At 48.6% G+C, this 15,435-nt stretch overlaps 4 protein-coding genes across 4 annotated transcripts; 2 read left to right on the top strand and 2 right to left on the bottom strand.

The window, feature by feature from the left end:
* Window positions 1–102: 102 nt before the first annotated feature.
* F9C07_2056277 (fungal-specific transcription factor) lies at window positions 103–2,490 on the top strand (the record flags this gene model as incomplete). Its single annotated transcript, XM_071508588.1, has 5 exons — window positions 103–173; window positions 246–374; window positions 427–1,087; window positions 1,133–1,648; window positions 1,705–2,490. The coding sequence occupies 5 exons, from the start codon at window positions 103–105 to the stop codon at window positions 2,488–2,490; spliced, it is 2,163 nt and encodes a 720-aa protein (XP_071363655.1).
* A 10-nt stretch (window positions 2,491–2,500) lies between these two features.
* F9C07_2277165 (synaptic vesicle transporter) lies at window positions 2,501–4,728 on the bottom strand. Its single transcript, XM_041289420.2, has 5 exons — window positions 3,908–4,728; window positions 3,543–3,839; window positions 3,082–3,475; window positions 2,844–2,975; window positions 2,501–2,745 (listed from the first exon to the last, which is right to left on the bottom strand). Exons 1-5 carry the CDS (start codon window positions 4,385–4,387, stop codon window positions 2,630–2,632), a joined length of 1,419 nt encoding a protein of 472 aa, XP_041142422.1. The 5' UTR covers window positions 4,388–4,728; the 3' UTR covers window positions 2,501–2,629.
* A 183-nt stretch (window positions 4,729–4,911) lies between these two features.
* F9C07_10002 (1,3-beta-glucanosyltransferase gel3) lies at window positions 4,912–6,738 on the bottom strand (the record flags this gene model as incomplete). Its single annotated transcript, XM_041289415.1, has 4 exons — window positions 4,912–6,404; window positions 6,470–6,495; window positions 6,558–6,595; window positions 6,661–6,738. The coding sequence occupies 4 exons, from the start codon at window positions 6,736–6,738 to the stop codon at window positions 4,912–4,914; spliced, it is 1,635 nt and encodes a 544-aa protein (XP_041142421.1).
* A 5,601-nt stretch (window positions 6,739–12,339) lies between these two features.
* On the top strand, window positions 12,340–14,582 carry F9C07_2099491 (Ca2+/H+ antiporter VCX1; the record flags this gene model as incomplete). The annotated part of the gene is made up of 12 exons (XM_071508904.1): window positions 12,340–12,343; window positions 12,407–12,946; window positions 12,998–13,061; window positions 13,117–13,164; window positions 13,212–13,253; window positions 13,306–13,553; window positions 13,604–13,636; window positions 13,686–13,993; window positions 14,043–14,262; window positions 14,319–14,332; window positions 14,387–14,440; window positions 14,484–14,582. The coding sequence occupies 12 exons, from the start codon at window positions 12,340–12,342 to the stop codon at window positions 14,580–14,582; spliced, it is 1,674 nt and encodes a 557-aa protein (XP_071363654.1).
* Between the last annotated feature and the right edge of the window lie 853 nt (window positions 14,583–15,435).

Below are 15,435 nucleotides of genomic sequence, written 5' to 3'. Positions count from 1 at the left end.
CCCGAAAATAGCAAACTCCAACCAACGTTTTGCCAACAGCTCAAGTGGATAGATAGGTAGGGTCAGTGCTTATCTTCAATCCAGGACAGCCAATTCCATGCCATGAATCGCAGAAGACAGAGCAGATCCACCGATCAGGCCAGCAGCCCGTCCAAACGAAGGAAGATTGTTGCGTACGTGACCCGCTACCCTGGATTTTGGTTCAACTGGCGATCGAAACTCATCGCACCTTAATCCAACTACAGTTGTCAACGCTGTCATGACCATAAAATCAAATGCTCCGGAGACCAGCCGTGCTCCAAATGTCGGCAGGTTGGGTGTGCGGACAAATGCGAGTACACACCAAGGGATCGACAGGTCAAAGTGAGCGAGAAGTATGACTCACCATCTCACGATCTTATCGGGCATCAGAGCTTACATGCCAAGTTATTTGAATTTTCTTGAATCGGAAAACCAACGCCTGAAAGAACAGTCGGCATCCTCGGCCAACGCGACCGAAGCGGACCATGACGCCGAGCCAGAGCCGGTGCCACCAGCAGACGCGCCGGATGAGAGCAATACCAGTGTGCGCAATCCCCTAATTGGCGACCGTGCATGGTTTCACCGCTACGATCCATCTGCACCTCCACTTTTCGTAGGAGAGGCGGCCTGTACAGCGTTTGCGACACGCTTTCGTCGGTTTCTGACGGGCAACAATGCCTTGCCTCATATCCCTCGGACACAGTATGTCAAGGAAGAGCAGATCGCAGAGGCCAATGCTACCAATGTCCAATGGCCCAGTTTCCAGCAGGCTCGATTGCTGGTAAAGATAGCGTTACGTCAGGTCGGCTCTATATATCATTTAGTCCTTCGCAAGTCGACGTTGGAGAAACTCGAGGAGATATATCGAACGGGCGACTTTGACTGCACTGTCAATCAATGCAAGTTCTTTGCTCTTTTCGCGTTCGGGGAAGCTTACTCGATGAGAGCTGAGCCCTTATCTGGGTCCAGAGTGCCGGGGACCTCGTACTTTGCGCGCGCCTTGAGCTTGGGGCAGGTTTTGCCTGAAAGAACAAGTATCACACATCTAGAGACCCTATTGCTATTGGTAAGTGTCCTCTCCCCGCAAGCAGTAAATCAGCTAAGAAACCAGTCCTTGTTCTCTTATTACCTTAACCGACGTCATTCGGCCTTGGTGTTGATCGGGACTGCCTTGCGGTTGGGGCTGTCGATTGGACTGAACCACAATATTCCCGAGTCGCAGCTAATCGACCCCGTGGAGCGTCAACACCGTATCCGGATATGGTGGACGATATACATCTTTGATCGCATGTGGGGATCTAAGATGGGCCATCCTTCACAGATCCCTGACGATGACATCCACTTGGACATGCCCTCCAATATCAGTCCGGCAACGCTGCACGAGGAGCAATTCACAGATACGGAATATCTGACAGCTAATGTTAAACTAGCTCGAATCGTGGGCGAGACCATTGCAAAGCTATACAGTCGACGAAAGTATAGCGAGACATTTCTACAACGGGTGCAGAAACTACTGAAGGCGTTGAAAAACTGGGTGGAAACGCTACCGGAACATCTTCGACTTAACGACGACGATCCGGGGACTTATATGAAACATATCAGCTCTTTACATCTTTCCTTCAACCAGGTATGTCTTGGCTCATTCTGTATGTCCACGTCACCTCTTTTAACCAGCGAAAACAGTGCGTTATATTAACCACCCGTCCAACGCTCCTCCACCTCCTCATGAAGCTCAACGAAACCAACTCCCCAAACCCCAACCACGAAAGCATCTCTCAACCCGTCTTGACCCTCGGTGAAGCCTGCATCCATGCCGCCCGCCACTCGCACTCCCTCATCCTGACAAAATGGATCAACGGCTCCCTCCCAGTATTCGGCTATTTCCACGCGCACTATCTCTTCTCCTCGGCGCTCGTACTCGCAATGTCCAGCTTCCTCCCAATCGGCAGTCCATCCGACCTGGGAGCCTTCGAATCCGGTCTAGAAGTGCTCCGGTCCATGAGCGAGAACGGGAACCTAGCGGCATCAGAGTTCTACCACAACCTAGAACAAGTGAAACAGTGTCTCGACCTGCGTAAATCAAAGGACCCTAAATCAAACTCAACCGCTGGTCAACCAAACATCACCGCATCAGGTTCAGGTCCAATGATACCTCCATCCACCTTACCCCCGACAGCTTCGGCAGTTACCCCTGCCACGACTGTCCCCGTTCCCTCCCTACTCACAACAGCGGGGGCCGATCTGATCAGCCATAATCCGGGGTATGGCCCTGCTCAAAGTAGTAACACCACCATATCGCCAGGAAACTTTACATTCCCAACGACAGCAGGGGGGATAACAACGGCAATGGCGTTCCTGGAACCAACGATGCAGGACTTCCTGGCTCAATCCGACTTTGATCTGGGATTGTTACATCCAGTGGATACATTCATGAACGACGAGAATCTGTACACGTGCCATGGATTATAAAGAAAAAACAATTCATCAGTCTATTAAGTTTATCTCTATACTTTTAGATCTATCTCATCTCTAATGTCTATAAGAAAATGCTTTGTCGTAACCATAACCATATCCATACCCATACCCATAATCATAAGATCAAATCGAATCAAAACCCTGGTTTATCATGAATGCGGAACTTCCTCTCCACCCATTGTTGCATATCCAGACCCCATCGCGCGGTAGCCATCGTTAACAGACCACCGATGATGGAAAAGATCACACCTACACAATTAGTCAGTCACATATAACCTCCCGTAACAAACAAAAAAGAAGAAGAAGAAGAAGAAGAAGAAGAAGAAGAAGAAGAAGGTCAAACATACAAATGGTAAAAGTCCACCCAACCCCAATGGCATTAATAATCGGCACCACAAGCGCACTACTCCCCGCCGAAAAGATATACTGGATGATATACTTTCCAGCGATGACTTCGGAGCGCTTATGCGGCAGAGCCTCTGTATCATTATTAGCAACCATTCCACGCCTTTGCACACGTGACAGGAAACAAAAGAAAGAAAGAAAGAAAGATAGATGGATGGATGGATGGATGGAAAAACTCACCAGCAACATAAGTGTTCAAAGTATTAAAACTGCCCATAAGCCCCCAACCTGCAAAAAACGCCGCCAAAATCGGCACGACCATACCACCCTTCTCCTCCTGCAGGGTCCAGCCGTAGATCAGCGCCGAAACGGGTAGCACGGCGAACAGGGTGACGAGGCCGGAGTTGAGGCGATCCTGGGGCAATCGGAAGCCGCGACGGACGATGTACTTGCGGACGGTACGGTCGGAGAGTTTGCCGCCGATGATGCTGCCGATCAGGAAGCCAGCTCCTGGGGCGAGGTAGAAGAGGCCGGAGATGAGTGCTGTTGTGAGGTGGAAGCGGGGATTGAAGATTGAGCGGGCGGATGTGAGGAGCGAGTATTGGAATGTGGCGAGGAGACCGCAGGTTAGGTCCTTTTTGGGGAGGTATTGTTAGTTGATGAGGTCTGGTGTAGTTTTAGTTAGTGGAAGGAGGGCTTACGGAGAAGAAGACGTTGGGATAGACCCATTGTCTGAAGATTCGGAGGGGATTGAAGAGGCGTAGGGCGGAAAGTACTGTCCTCTTCTCTTTTTCTTCGGGTTCCTCTTTGGATTCCTGTTTGATTTCGGGGACGAAGAGAATGGCTAGAACCAGGCCGAATCCTGTCATGCCGACTTGGAGCCAGTAGATATTGCGCCAGCTGGAGAAGGTGACGATGAGGCCTCCGATACAGGGCCCAATTGCAGGACCGGAGACAGATCCAGCCATAAAGAATCCCACGGCTGTACCACGGACAACCTATCGGCCATTATTAGTACTTAACTGACTAGTACACAGGAGCATAGAGAAAGGTAGCGAAAAAGTACCGGTTCGAAAATGTCCGCCAGAATGGTCTGTCCCGATACCATGAATGACGTCCCCGTCAAACCGCTCAACACTCGAAAAGCCGTAAACATCTTCAAGTCTACTGCAGCCCCCGTCGCTGCCGAACACACACAGAGCATGAAGATCGCAATGTTATACGAGAGCCTTCTTCCGATCAGATTATTCAAGGGACCCCAGATAAGCGACGAGAAGCCCATAGCCAGCAAAACGCCGGCATTGGTGATGTTGAGGGTCTCAGTGGTGGTGTTGAACTCCTCGGCGATCTCGGGGGTTGCAGGAAGAAGAGATGTGCTCGAGAAGGTAACGGCAAGAGTCATCCAACTGACGACGAAGAGGATGATACATTTCCGCCACAAAGGAAGACCGTAACCCTTTTCAACTTTGCTGCCTTTCTCTTCCTTCTCTTTCGTGGCCCCGTCTATAGTTTTGGGGGTTTGAGATTCAAGATCGGGTTGACCCATGGCCGGCCATGGAATTAGGGTTCGATCTTAACCGTTGCTCGGTATATGCGAAAATCTCACGGTAATCCAAAGTTAGGCCAAAATTAGAACAAATAAGAATGGATAGAATGCCTGAATAACTACAGAACAGAGTTACTGGACAGTTAACAACTATAAATACATGTAGATCCGGATTATTTTCCGCTATGGGTCGGCATGCCGTTTGTGTGGCCGAGATAAGGGACACCGCTACTGTCGACGTTCGGAGTACAACACCGAGTCGGCAGAGGTAGCCGACATCAGACGTTACTCGACGCACTTCAATACCTACGGACGGAGTATATAGTATACAGTTACACTGATTAAATAGGCAATGGACATAACAAGGTATATTCGAAAGAATGAACGATTGAGTTATTGGCTAAAGTATGTACGTCTTAAGATTCCAAAAATCACATGGATAAATACACTCCAACGAACGAAATCACCCCCCAGCCACATTTCACTATTCTGCTAACATTCTTGAGCCCATACATGTTACTACTTTACAGCAGGAGCATTCCAGCACCGGCAACAAAGGCAGTCATGATGTAAGCTCCGAACTGCCAGCCGCCAACCTTGACCGCCATTGGGCTCACGGCACCGGCAGCGCTGTCGGCGCTGGAGGTGGAAGAGGAGGTGCTGCCAGCGGCGGCACTTCCGGCAGTGGGAGAAGCGGTGACACTGCCAGTACCAGCGCTGCCGGCCTGCTTCAGCAGGTCAGAGCACTGGCCATCGCTCTTGGAGGCGCTCTGGGTGTGGCCCGAACCATTGAAGTCACAGGCTTGGTCTTTGTTGGAGCTCTTCTCGTACCACTGGTTCATGACGAAGGAGAGCTGCTGCTTGGGAGAGCAGACACTGTACGCTCCGTACTTGCCCTTGGTGCCGTCCTTCTGGATACCATCGCACATTCCATCCTTGGCGCAGATGTAGTTAAACAGGTCCTCGTAGTCGTCTTCCTTGACGGAGTCCTTAACGACGCAAGACAAGGAATCAACCATGCAGGAGCACAGATCCGGGTTAGGAGAAGGAGGGAGTTCACTGGTAGCTTCCCAGTCCTTGCCAACCGCAGGGCAGGATGCGGTAGCAGCAGCAGGGGCAGTGTAGCTGGCGCTGTTGACGCCAGTGGCAGTGGCCTTCTGGATTTGCTCAGAGAGGTTAGAGAAGTCATCGCGAGTCTTGACGCTGTCACCATCGACCTTCACCAATCCATAGTCGTTGGCCTCCTGGAAGTACATGTAGACGATACCACCGCTCCAGACGTTGTTCATCTTGGGGCCGTACAGGACAGGGGTATCGGTGAACTTGCGAGGTTTAGGGTCGTTGCATCCATACTCGGAGAAGAATGCCGGAACAGGGAAATCCTTGAATTCCTCAGTGCGCTCCTTGTAACCAGAGGTCTCGAAGGACGAATCGCCGCACCATTCGTAGATGTTGTAACCGAACATGTCGATCATGGCATCGCTCTCACCGCAAACGAGGTAGTTCTTCAGGTCATCACGGATGCTAGCGTCATCGTCGGTGGCGTAACCGATGAGCAGGGATTCACGGTACTTCTTGGCCTTGATATACTTCTTCATGTCACGAACAGCGCCCTTGACGAACGCAATAGAGTTGGTATTGTTCTTGTCGTTGGCGACCTCGTTACCGGCAAAGAAACCAATAACATTGGTGTAGTTGGCGAAGGCATCGACAACGCTAGTGTAGCGGGAGTACAGGTCCACGTCCCACTTGGGGTCGTTACGGTTGATCGACTCCGAAGGGGAGGACAGATCGGTGATAAGGTAGATGCCGGCGTCGTCAAGCATCTTCATGCACTCAGTGTGGTCGGCCTTGGGGTCAACGGCATAGGTACGGATGACGTTGGTCCGCAGTTCCTTCAGGTAAGGGATATCACGCTCGCACTTCTTGGGGTCGGACAGAGGGTCGGTGTAGTCGCCGTTGGATTCGTTACCGTAGCCTGTGCTGGAGCTGCTGGTGCCATTGGAAGAATATTCCTCTATAGATCAACATTAGTTCCCAGTCCAATTACCTCGACTCAAGATTTTCCGGCATGGAACATACGCTGATAGGCAACACCACGGATGAAGCTAATATCATATTAGTTCCGCCATCTCACCGATGCTTTGAGCGCCAGGGGTTTTCCACTTACAATTCAGTGCCATTGTTGGAATAGAAGAGTTTGTTCCCCTAAGGCAGAATTTCCCAAGTTAGCCATGAATGCGACCGCGACAAGCGCAACACCTGATGACTACCTTCGACTCGATGGCAGGCAAGGTCGCCAGGACGCTGCCCACGAGCGAAGCCCCGGCAAGAGCAAATGCGGCCTTCATGATGAGAATCTATTGACAGTCGTTCAAACGTATACCAGCCGCAGCGACGACAGTTAATGATCTGCAGCGGAAGACAACGAGGGATTGATCAACTTGATCTGCAGACCCAGTGATATCAGGTCGAATTAATGAAATAACAATCGCGGAGTGGATTGAGAAAGTCTAGAAGAGTATATATACTACAACGAGTGACTGACGGCTGAAACACTGAGCCGTGGAATGGAATTGCGGGAAATAAAAAAAAAAAAAAAAAGTATCCAAAGAGGTATGTAACGAGGGAAGGAAGTGATAGGGAAGAATAAGAAACAAGAAATAGCAGGAGGCGAGGAGGCGACGGAGAAAGGAAGAATGGACAGGAGTGGGAAAGGGGGGGGGCCGAGAGGAGCCTGAGGTTTAGTCTGTCTGGCCTGTCTTACTTAGAATAGAATCAATCGCCCTGTTTGACCTGTTTGGTTCGTTGTTTTATAACAGGCAACGACGTAATAATAATGATCAACATCAAAATATTGAACAAAAACCCACCGCATGAATCATGGCAACTGGTGTCCATCCCATGTCATTGTCTCGCTGCCATCTTCTTCATAGTCCTGGCCAAGGCACGAATGCCAGTGGATCAAAAGGGAACAGATTCTGTAGTAGTCATTCATCCACTGCGTTCATGCCTCTAATTCCTAAGAATAAACGCCAACGGAGCACTCGGGACACTGGGATTCGGTACATACTTTTTACTTTGCCCAATGACTGGACCCTTTAACTTCAGGGTAGCCCAACTAGTACATGTGGGCCCTGAAACTAGTCGGTGGAGACTGACCCTTAATTGGTCACGATGGTCCCCTCGGCCCTGTATCACCAATCTTACGCTGTATTACACCCGGTCCCGACCTTGGCTCTGTGTCTTGTTCCCTGCCAATAATTGCTTGTGATTCTTGACCGGTGGGGCCGAAGTCCCTTGGCCTCTTTTTGCCTGTCTAATGAGGTACTTCAGGACTTGGTTCAAGCCAGGCGATAATTACTTTGGTGTAACACAAAACATTGATCAAGTAGTCAAGAATTATATATCACATCAATGTGTTGTTTTCCTTTCTAGAAAGGTAGCCTATCTGACGCCCCGGTCGGCATGGACCGCAGGGATAAACGTACGGTACAGGGCTTACTTAGGTTGGTAACACGGATAACACCCACAATACATTGTGATTACCAGGAACACACCCTTGGACACCTGAGAGGTCCAATGGCAGGGTCTTACTCTCCAATGTCGAGGGTCGTGACCCTGAAAGGGGTCCACCCATTGAAGCTGACCGAAACACTGGTGGCGGGAAAATTTTTCACTGCCTTTAATAATAAGATAAAAATACTCGGTATCAGTCCATTGCATCGTGAAGACGGAGTAAAGATTTTAGACTTGCTTTGTCTGATGTAAACGAAGGCCTGTCCTTTGAATGTAATTAGATGTACGAAGTATTTCTGTTTGGTTTCAGAAAACCTTAACGTCTGTCCAAACCTGACCCCATGAATATATAGGTACAGCCTACATGGAACCCATGGGCCTGCAGGAAGGAAAATAAAAAACAATTAAAAATTGAGATTTAACCCTCCATCACTTTGTGCGTACATAATTTACAGGGTGTAAAGTGACCATGAAGGACAAAATCCACTAAGGACCGAAGTGACGTCAAGAATCATACCTCAGCATCAGCAAGGAGGCGGGACCTTCTCGTTGACATCCTGATATCTTCTCCTCTATTCTACCGTCATTCAGTGGTTGCAAAGGGTTATCTCGAACCTTACTAATCTCCTCCGTACCCAAAACAAGGCATGGTTCATCATGAGACCGACTGCTCTACCGAATTATTTATGGGTTCTCATACCTTGCCAAGAAGTACAGCATATGCAGGGCAACTACGTATGCACATGGGAGTACCTGAAGGGTTAAATTAGTACCACCATGTGATTACTGTGTACAAACTATATTATATATGTTGGGAATAAGGTGTTCAAGGCACGACCTTAACGCTTGTTTTGGTCGAGTGGGATTGACATTATATATATAAAATAGTATATCGTAAAAGTATGCTATTTACTATGCAGTTTTCTATACTTTTTATTTACCTAATATCTTACTATCTTTAGACGGAGATCATATATTATCTTTCAATGGGCGTAGCTCCTATTGAACCATTGGATTTCCCACTTTCATGATGATTCGCATATCTTCGTGGATGAAGGTGTAGAACGCAGAAATACTGTCACCACCCTGAAGATTTGGCGACATCTATGATCTTATGTTGGCTGAACTAGTGTCGACCAAGAGAATTAACCTACCTACATTGCCCTTACTGAGTAATTGTGACTTCGCGGCAGTTTTGAGCCCAGTTTACCTCAGCTATTTAGCGTGGAGTTGTATGTTTTAACCCAAATTGCGACGGAAAGAAATCCTATAATCACGATAGCGCATACTCAGGGTTGCTACTATCCTGTAGAAGAGAAGCCTGTCTGAGTCGGACTAAAGAGAGGACATGCTGCTATCAAGCTGGAAGAATCTACAGACGCGCTAGAGCCATAATGGTAAAAACTAGGAAGCCTCATCGTCTCCAGCTATTCGTTTATCCTTGAGTGCACTGTGTTCTAGGGCCCGCTCGGCGATCGATCTCGGCATGCTTAGTGTCTAGTAGTAAGCTTCCCAGAACTATGTACTAACCTTGGCTTGGTATAGGGTCGAGCTTATGAAAAAGAGATAGGAACGTAATCCTGGTGCCTCTATAAGAGATAGTCTACCGTTACGCTGGAAAGGAGAGAAAGGGAGCCTACTAAAGAGCATGAGGTCCATAACCTAATGTACACAGGACAACATGACGGAGTGCCATGCACTTTGCCTCGCTCAAATCAGATTTACCCCATGGCTCGCACGGTGTAAATGTCGTCTAATGGACAAGCTACTTCGGCTTCGGTTAAATATCAATTATTGGTGTCTGTTACCCAGAAGAAGTGGAGTAACGCTAGGTCCTCCGTTCAGTCTCTAGCCCTGGGTAGAATAATAGTATAGATAAAATGGATTCAGCGACTAGGGGACACGCCAGCCTAGTGGGGGTGTATGAGCTAATAGCCGGCGTCTCAAAGCTCATATATATATAGTTGCCATTGGGTTGCTACAAAGAGGACAACAAGAGAAACAAGAGTGTTATTCTCAGTCTAGCAATACTCATCATTACCTCTGGTTTGATCTTTACGAATACCTTCTACACCCGTCGATCCCATTACAGGCCCCGAATCTTGAGTCGCGGATGTTGGAACTGGTACGGGGCTTGTTTGATTCACTTTATCTTTTCATCTTCAAGTCTAACTGTATTCCTTTAGTATCGTCCTCAAGAACCTTAGCCGCCGCCTCCCGCCATCAGTACAACTGGACGGCTTCGACATCTCATTTGAAGCCGTCCCTACGCAAGAATGGCTCCCTCCCAACATGAAACTCATCCACTGGGATAACAAAACTGATGTTCCGAAAGAGACGGAGGGTAGGTATGATGTAATGCATCTTCGCCATTTCATATTCGTATTGCTGGCGGAAGAGATCAAATATACCCTAGAAAAGCTATTGAAACTGTTAAGTATCATAAATCCATCTTTCTAAGCATCTAGATCATTAATAACAGCTAACCAGAGCCTGGCGGTTACCTCCAGTGGTCCGAAGTTGATATGACCTCCTTCCGTGTGGAAAAAACACGATCTGGAGTCAGCACTCAAGCATTGACTGCCATGGTAAACAACCCCAAGGCCCAGACCCGCGCTTGTGATCGACATGGTTGTCGGATTTGCCGAGTCTGTTCGCTGGATGCGGCTTCGAAGCGATCCATACGGATGTGCGCGATGCGCCAAGCTACTTGATGACGGCTATGCACGAATGTAACCTGGTCATGCATGGAATTTTTATTCGGAAAACGAAGGACGAGGCGGGAGCTGGAAAAGTTGAAAAGAACTCATGCCGCAAATATATGACCAACATTGAATACAGGCGCCTTGTACAAGGAGGAGAGTCCGCTTCCTCGGGGGCGGACTAAACCGTCATACTTTTTTCATTAGTACCCCAAGAGTCATGCCCTATCATCGGTTCTGCGACTGTCCCCTCAGCAACTAAGAAAAACCCAACGTCAATGATGGTTGGGACCGCGTAGGCAAGTCCATAACCCAGCTGTGGCTGATATGTGGCGGAGTTACAAGCGTCACCAGCCACACGCATTGACCGATCCTTAGCAAAGACTCATGTACCGAAGTTCAAGTCAGTCCAGCAGGAAGGATAAGCTTCCGTGCCCAATAAGTCCACCAAAATGGGTCCGGGTCAGGGGTTGAAAGTTTTAAAGGTTTGGTCCTTGAGAAGCTAAACTCGTACCCACCAACATGATCAATTTTCTTCAGTGTATTGTCCAGGTATGGATATTACTCATCTTTTGGCACACTGGCAGTGGTTTGGTTGTGACAAATGCATGCATCTCGGTGAGGCCTGAAGTCATAAAAGTTCTCAAGTTTGGCAGTTCCAGCACACAAAACTCTGTGATCCAAGAAATTTGGGTTCTGGATCGCGCGGCCACTAACCAAGTCTTATACTAGTTCGACTTGGTATGGAGACAACCACCACACTTGGCGTCCTCCCCCGTGTCTGTCTGTATCATCCCTTGCGCGGTATCACACCAGCATAATTGGTGATTATGAGATTAAAGAACGAATGACATGCTCAGACCGCCGTTCGGAGAGCATGTCTGCCCATCATTGGCAGGAAATCTCCAGAATTCCCACCCAAGAGTGCAGGACACGCACCAGGTTTAAGGACGATCTACCATGACTACCAGAAATGCGCACCCCCAGTGTGGCTGTGTACAGATGAGTTATTGCTTGTCTGGGACTCTGGGACAACATACGTCGGCCATCAATCATCGTTTCTCTCGCTTTGGGAATTTCCCCTTAATTTGCTTTTTGTCTGTCGTCTTGGCTCTCTGTCTTAATTTTGCTTTTACTTTTTTTTCCACCCTTTTGCTGTCGTTGAGATTCTTTGAAACTACTGTAGGCGCTCTGAAAGAGGAGCACCCCTTGATTATCGTTCAATCATTTTAATTGAGACTCTTTATTTCTTTTTATTTATTTTTTTTTCGTCACACGTCTGCCTTTAGAACCGGTCGATTCGCTCTTCTTTTTTTTTTTTTCACCCAGAAAACTAAAACTACGATCGCTGTTCTGCCGAGAAGGCTTGTCGTACTCAAGACGTCTTGTCCTGGTCTTGGATTTCTTGGTGGCCACAACTGAGGCTGAGCTTCTTCAGACCCATCACTCAAGCCACACAAGGCCCCTCTATCTGATATTGTCGCTCAGGCGAACATCACCTTAGTACGTTTTTTCATACTGCTGCCTATCTATGCTCAGCATTGATGGTTCCCTGGCTACGGCGGGTTGTGCAACTGTGCCTCAACATGGCGCCTCCCGTCACCAGGCTCGCTCGTGGCTCGATAACCTATAATTAGTATACACACGAATTATCATTCTAATCTTCATGTAGTTTATAAGTATTGACTCCTCTTCCCACGATAATAAGCGGGCAAGAAACTCATAGGAACAATGCGTATGTCATGTCAATTCCTCTTTCCTGGATCCTGACCGTGGTTAACATTGCCTGGGAATGCAGACAAATATCGACGTCAAGCTAGGAACCTGGCATGGTATGACCAGGATGGTGAGCCGTCAACTCACAATCCCTTCAAGAAATTTCGACGCCAACGGCCGCGCCGAACGGATTCTATCCAGCTCGAGAGCAAGCTTACTCCCATCCGCACTGCAGGAGATGTGCCCCTTGACGAGGAGCGTCGCCGGCGGAGGGATATGACAGACGGCTTGGTAGGCCCAGAGCATTCGGATACTTTCCCTCCAGAGTCGTCTGGTACCGATCAGGGTACTCCCTATAGAGCGGGACGTGAGCCGTCAATGCACAGCAATGAACCTATTAACATTCCAGCCCAAACCGGACTGGATGAAGATCAGATGGGAGGACCTCGAAAGAGGAGGACCTTCGCGAGCGGATTTGGGGATAAATCTCTAGATGGGGACATGAATTCGAACTCGGCAGAAGATGTCAAGGAGAAGCCGAAGTTTACCGCCATGGGACAGTTAAAAGCGACTCTCTTCAATTCCTGGGTCAACGTCCTCTTACTTGCTGCTCCAGCTGGAAGTAAGTACACATGTCTCTGACAACCAAGATCCACTGCTGACTATTGCCGAGTCGCATTGAACTATGTCGATGTTGATCCAGTTGCTGTGTTCGTGGTGAACTTTATTGCCATTATGTGTGTATCCCCCGTCTCGAAGCGGACCTTACGTTATGTAACTGACACAGGGCAGCCCTCTTGCAGCTATGTTGGGTTACGCGACAGAAGAGATTGCCATGCGGTATGATATACAGACTCTTTGAAGTAGATGATAGCTGATGAATCTAGCACTGGCGAAACCATCGGTGGCCTACTCAACGCAAGTTTTGGGTAAGAGAATTTCTGCTACTTCTACTTGTCACCTTGACTAACAAAATATTAGTAATGCCGTCGAACTAATTGTGGCTATTATTGCGCTGGTCGACGATGAAGTCGTGATTGTACAGACTTCCCTTATTGGAAGTATGTTGTCGAACCTTCTCCTCGTTATGGGAATGTGTTTCTTCTTTGGAGGCGTCAACCGCCTGGAGCAGCATTTCAACCCGGTCGTTGCCCAAACAGCAGCCAGTCTTCTTGCGTTGGCAGTGGGATGCTTAATTATTCCCACTGCCTTCCACAACTGGTCCGGTGGTAAGTCAATGAACAGCCCTCTGGGATATCAAATGCTAATTCGACTCCAGCGGGCGACAGTGGTGTTGCAGAACTCTCGCGAGGTAAGTTACGTTCGCAGGCAGCTCACGGATCATTTCTCACAAATTGTAGGAACCAGTATTATTATGCTGGTCGTATACGGATGCTATCTTTTCTTCCAGTTGGGCTCGCACACGGAGATGTACAATAGCCCGAGTCCCAAAGTTGAGAAGAGACGTGGGAAAGTGAACGAGGGTGACACTCATCGGGGAATCGCACAGATAGGCAAAATGACTGCCACCTTAGCGGGACAGAACGCACAGCAAATGCAGCTGCAAGACCCCGACGAGGAGGAGGAAGAGCCTCAGCTAAGCATCTGGGTGGCTGTGCTGACCTTGGCTATCGCGACGGCCCTAGTCGCGCTGTGCGCTGAGTTCATGGTATGATGCACTCCTGGAATCCGTCAATCACACCAAGCTAATTGCGTAGGTTGATTCTATCAATGCGATTACGGACCGCGGCGGTATCTCCAAGACCTTTGTGGGATTGATTCTCCTTCCGATTGTGGGCAACGCGGCGGAACATGCTACGGCCGTGACGGTGGCATGCAAGGACAAAATGGACTTAGCAATCGGCGTGGCCGTAGGGTCCAGCATGCAAATCGCATTGTTGGTGCTTCCGCTGATCATTGTGATTGGATGGGGCATGGGTGAGTAAATCTCAATTGTGTTTTGTGAAGCTGTACGTTGCTAACTGCGTGTCTAGGCAACAATGACATGGTACACTACATTCGACTTATTCTGACAATAGTAGCCAGTTACTGACTCTAGCAGACTTTGTACTTCGACGCATTCCAAGTGATTCTGCTATTTGTTGCCGTTCTGCTGGTACGTCAACGCCGTCCTTAATCAATAGAACTTTACTAAACAGAGCCAGGTAAACTATCTCATCGCCGACGGAAAATCCCATTGGCTTGAGGGCGTCCTCCTAATGATGATGTACTTAATTATTGCCGTGGCAGCTTGGTAGGTACCCACTCTCACAACCGAAAGATGCAAGCTGACGAGAGCAGGTTCTATCCCTCTCATACCTAGGAAGAGATGCAAGCTTGATACGAAGACTTCCGAAGACTTCTAATGTCGCCGTCCAATATACGATGATACACTAATTTGAATTGACCCGATGTTGATTATTATGTTTCTGTCATACGCCTTTTAATCACTACAAATGTTATACGATAGTGGATACCTCAACAACCCACCCCGTTCATAAGACTCCAAACCTAAAGAGTAACATCCGAGAATACCCATCACACCATACACACACACACACACACACACAGACCCTCCACCAACCCAGCACCTTCCTGAATATCTCATCTCACCTTCCCAAAAGACATGGTAAGGTAGTACTTCGTATACAAGAAAGAAAAACAGAAACCCACAGGCGCCAATCCATTACCAAATACCTCGGCAGGAACCGCCTATCACGAAACCAACGCATCACCACCCAAGCGCACGTGTTAAATCTACCCCACAAAACACTAAATTTGCGTATTCTCCAAGTCCAGAGTTACAGAAGCTAAAGGGCAATCCGCACCGGAAAAAAATCCCCCCCCCTCTCCTCGGTTGCCTCCTACCTTTCCACCCTCATACACTGGGCGGTTTAGCGCTTACGGAGTTCCGTTCCGCCGTTCACTGCCTGCTATCGGTATTCGCCGGGGAAGTCCTCGAACCCCCCGGATTTTGATGGTCTCGGGTAAATATTCTGGACTCGGACGGGAGGTCTAGCTTTATGTAATGGAAAATCCCCCAGATAAATGATGATCGGTGCTAGACTGGATTGCTACTGTTGTAATTGGTGGTTTGTGATTGGGGGTTTT

The sequence above is a fragment of the Aspergillus flavus genome, chromosome 2 (genome assembly GCF_009017415.1).
Source record: "Aspergillus flavus chromosome 2, complete sequence".
Classification (NCBI taxonomy): domain Eukaryota; kingdom Fungi; phylum Ascomycota; class Eurotiomycetes; order Eurotiales; family Aspergillaceae; genus Aspergillus; species Aspergillus flavus.
This window is presented reverse-complemented; position numbering and strand designations above follow the sequence as displayed.

Excerpts from the sequence above, each read along its gene's own strand:
- F9C07_2277165 (XM_041289420.2), bottom strand. The coding sequence starts at position 4,387 with ATGGGTCAACCCGATCTTGAATCTCAAACCCCCAAAACTATAGACGGG. Across the intron at positions 3,476-3,542 it reads ATCCCAACGTCTTCTTCTCC|GACCTAACCTGCGGTCTCCT; the intron begins GTAAGCCCTCCT and ends CTCCCCAAAAAG. Across the intron at positions 2,746-2,843 it reads TGGGTGGACTTTTACCATTT|GTGTGATCTTTTCCATCATC; the intron begins GTATGTTTGACC and ends CTAATTGTGTAG.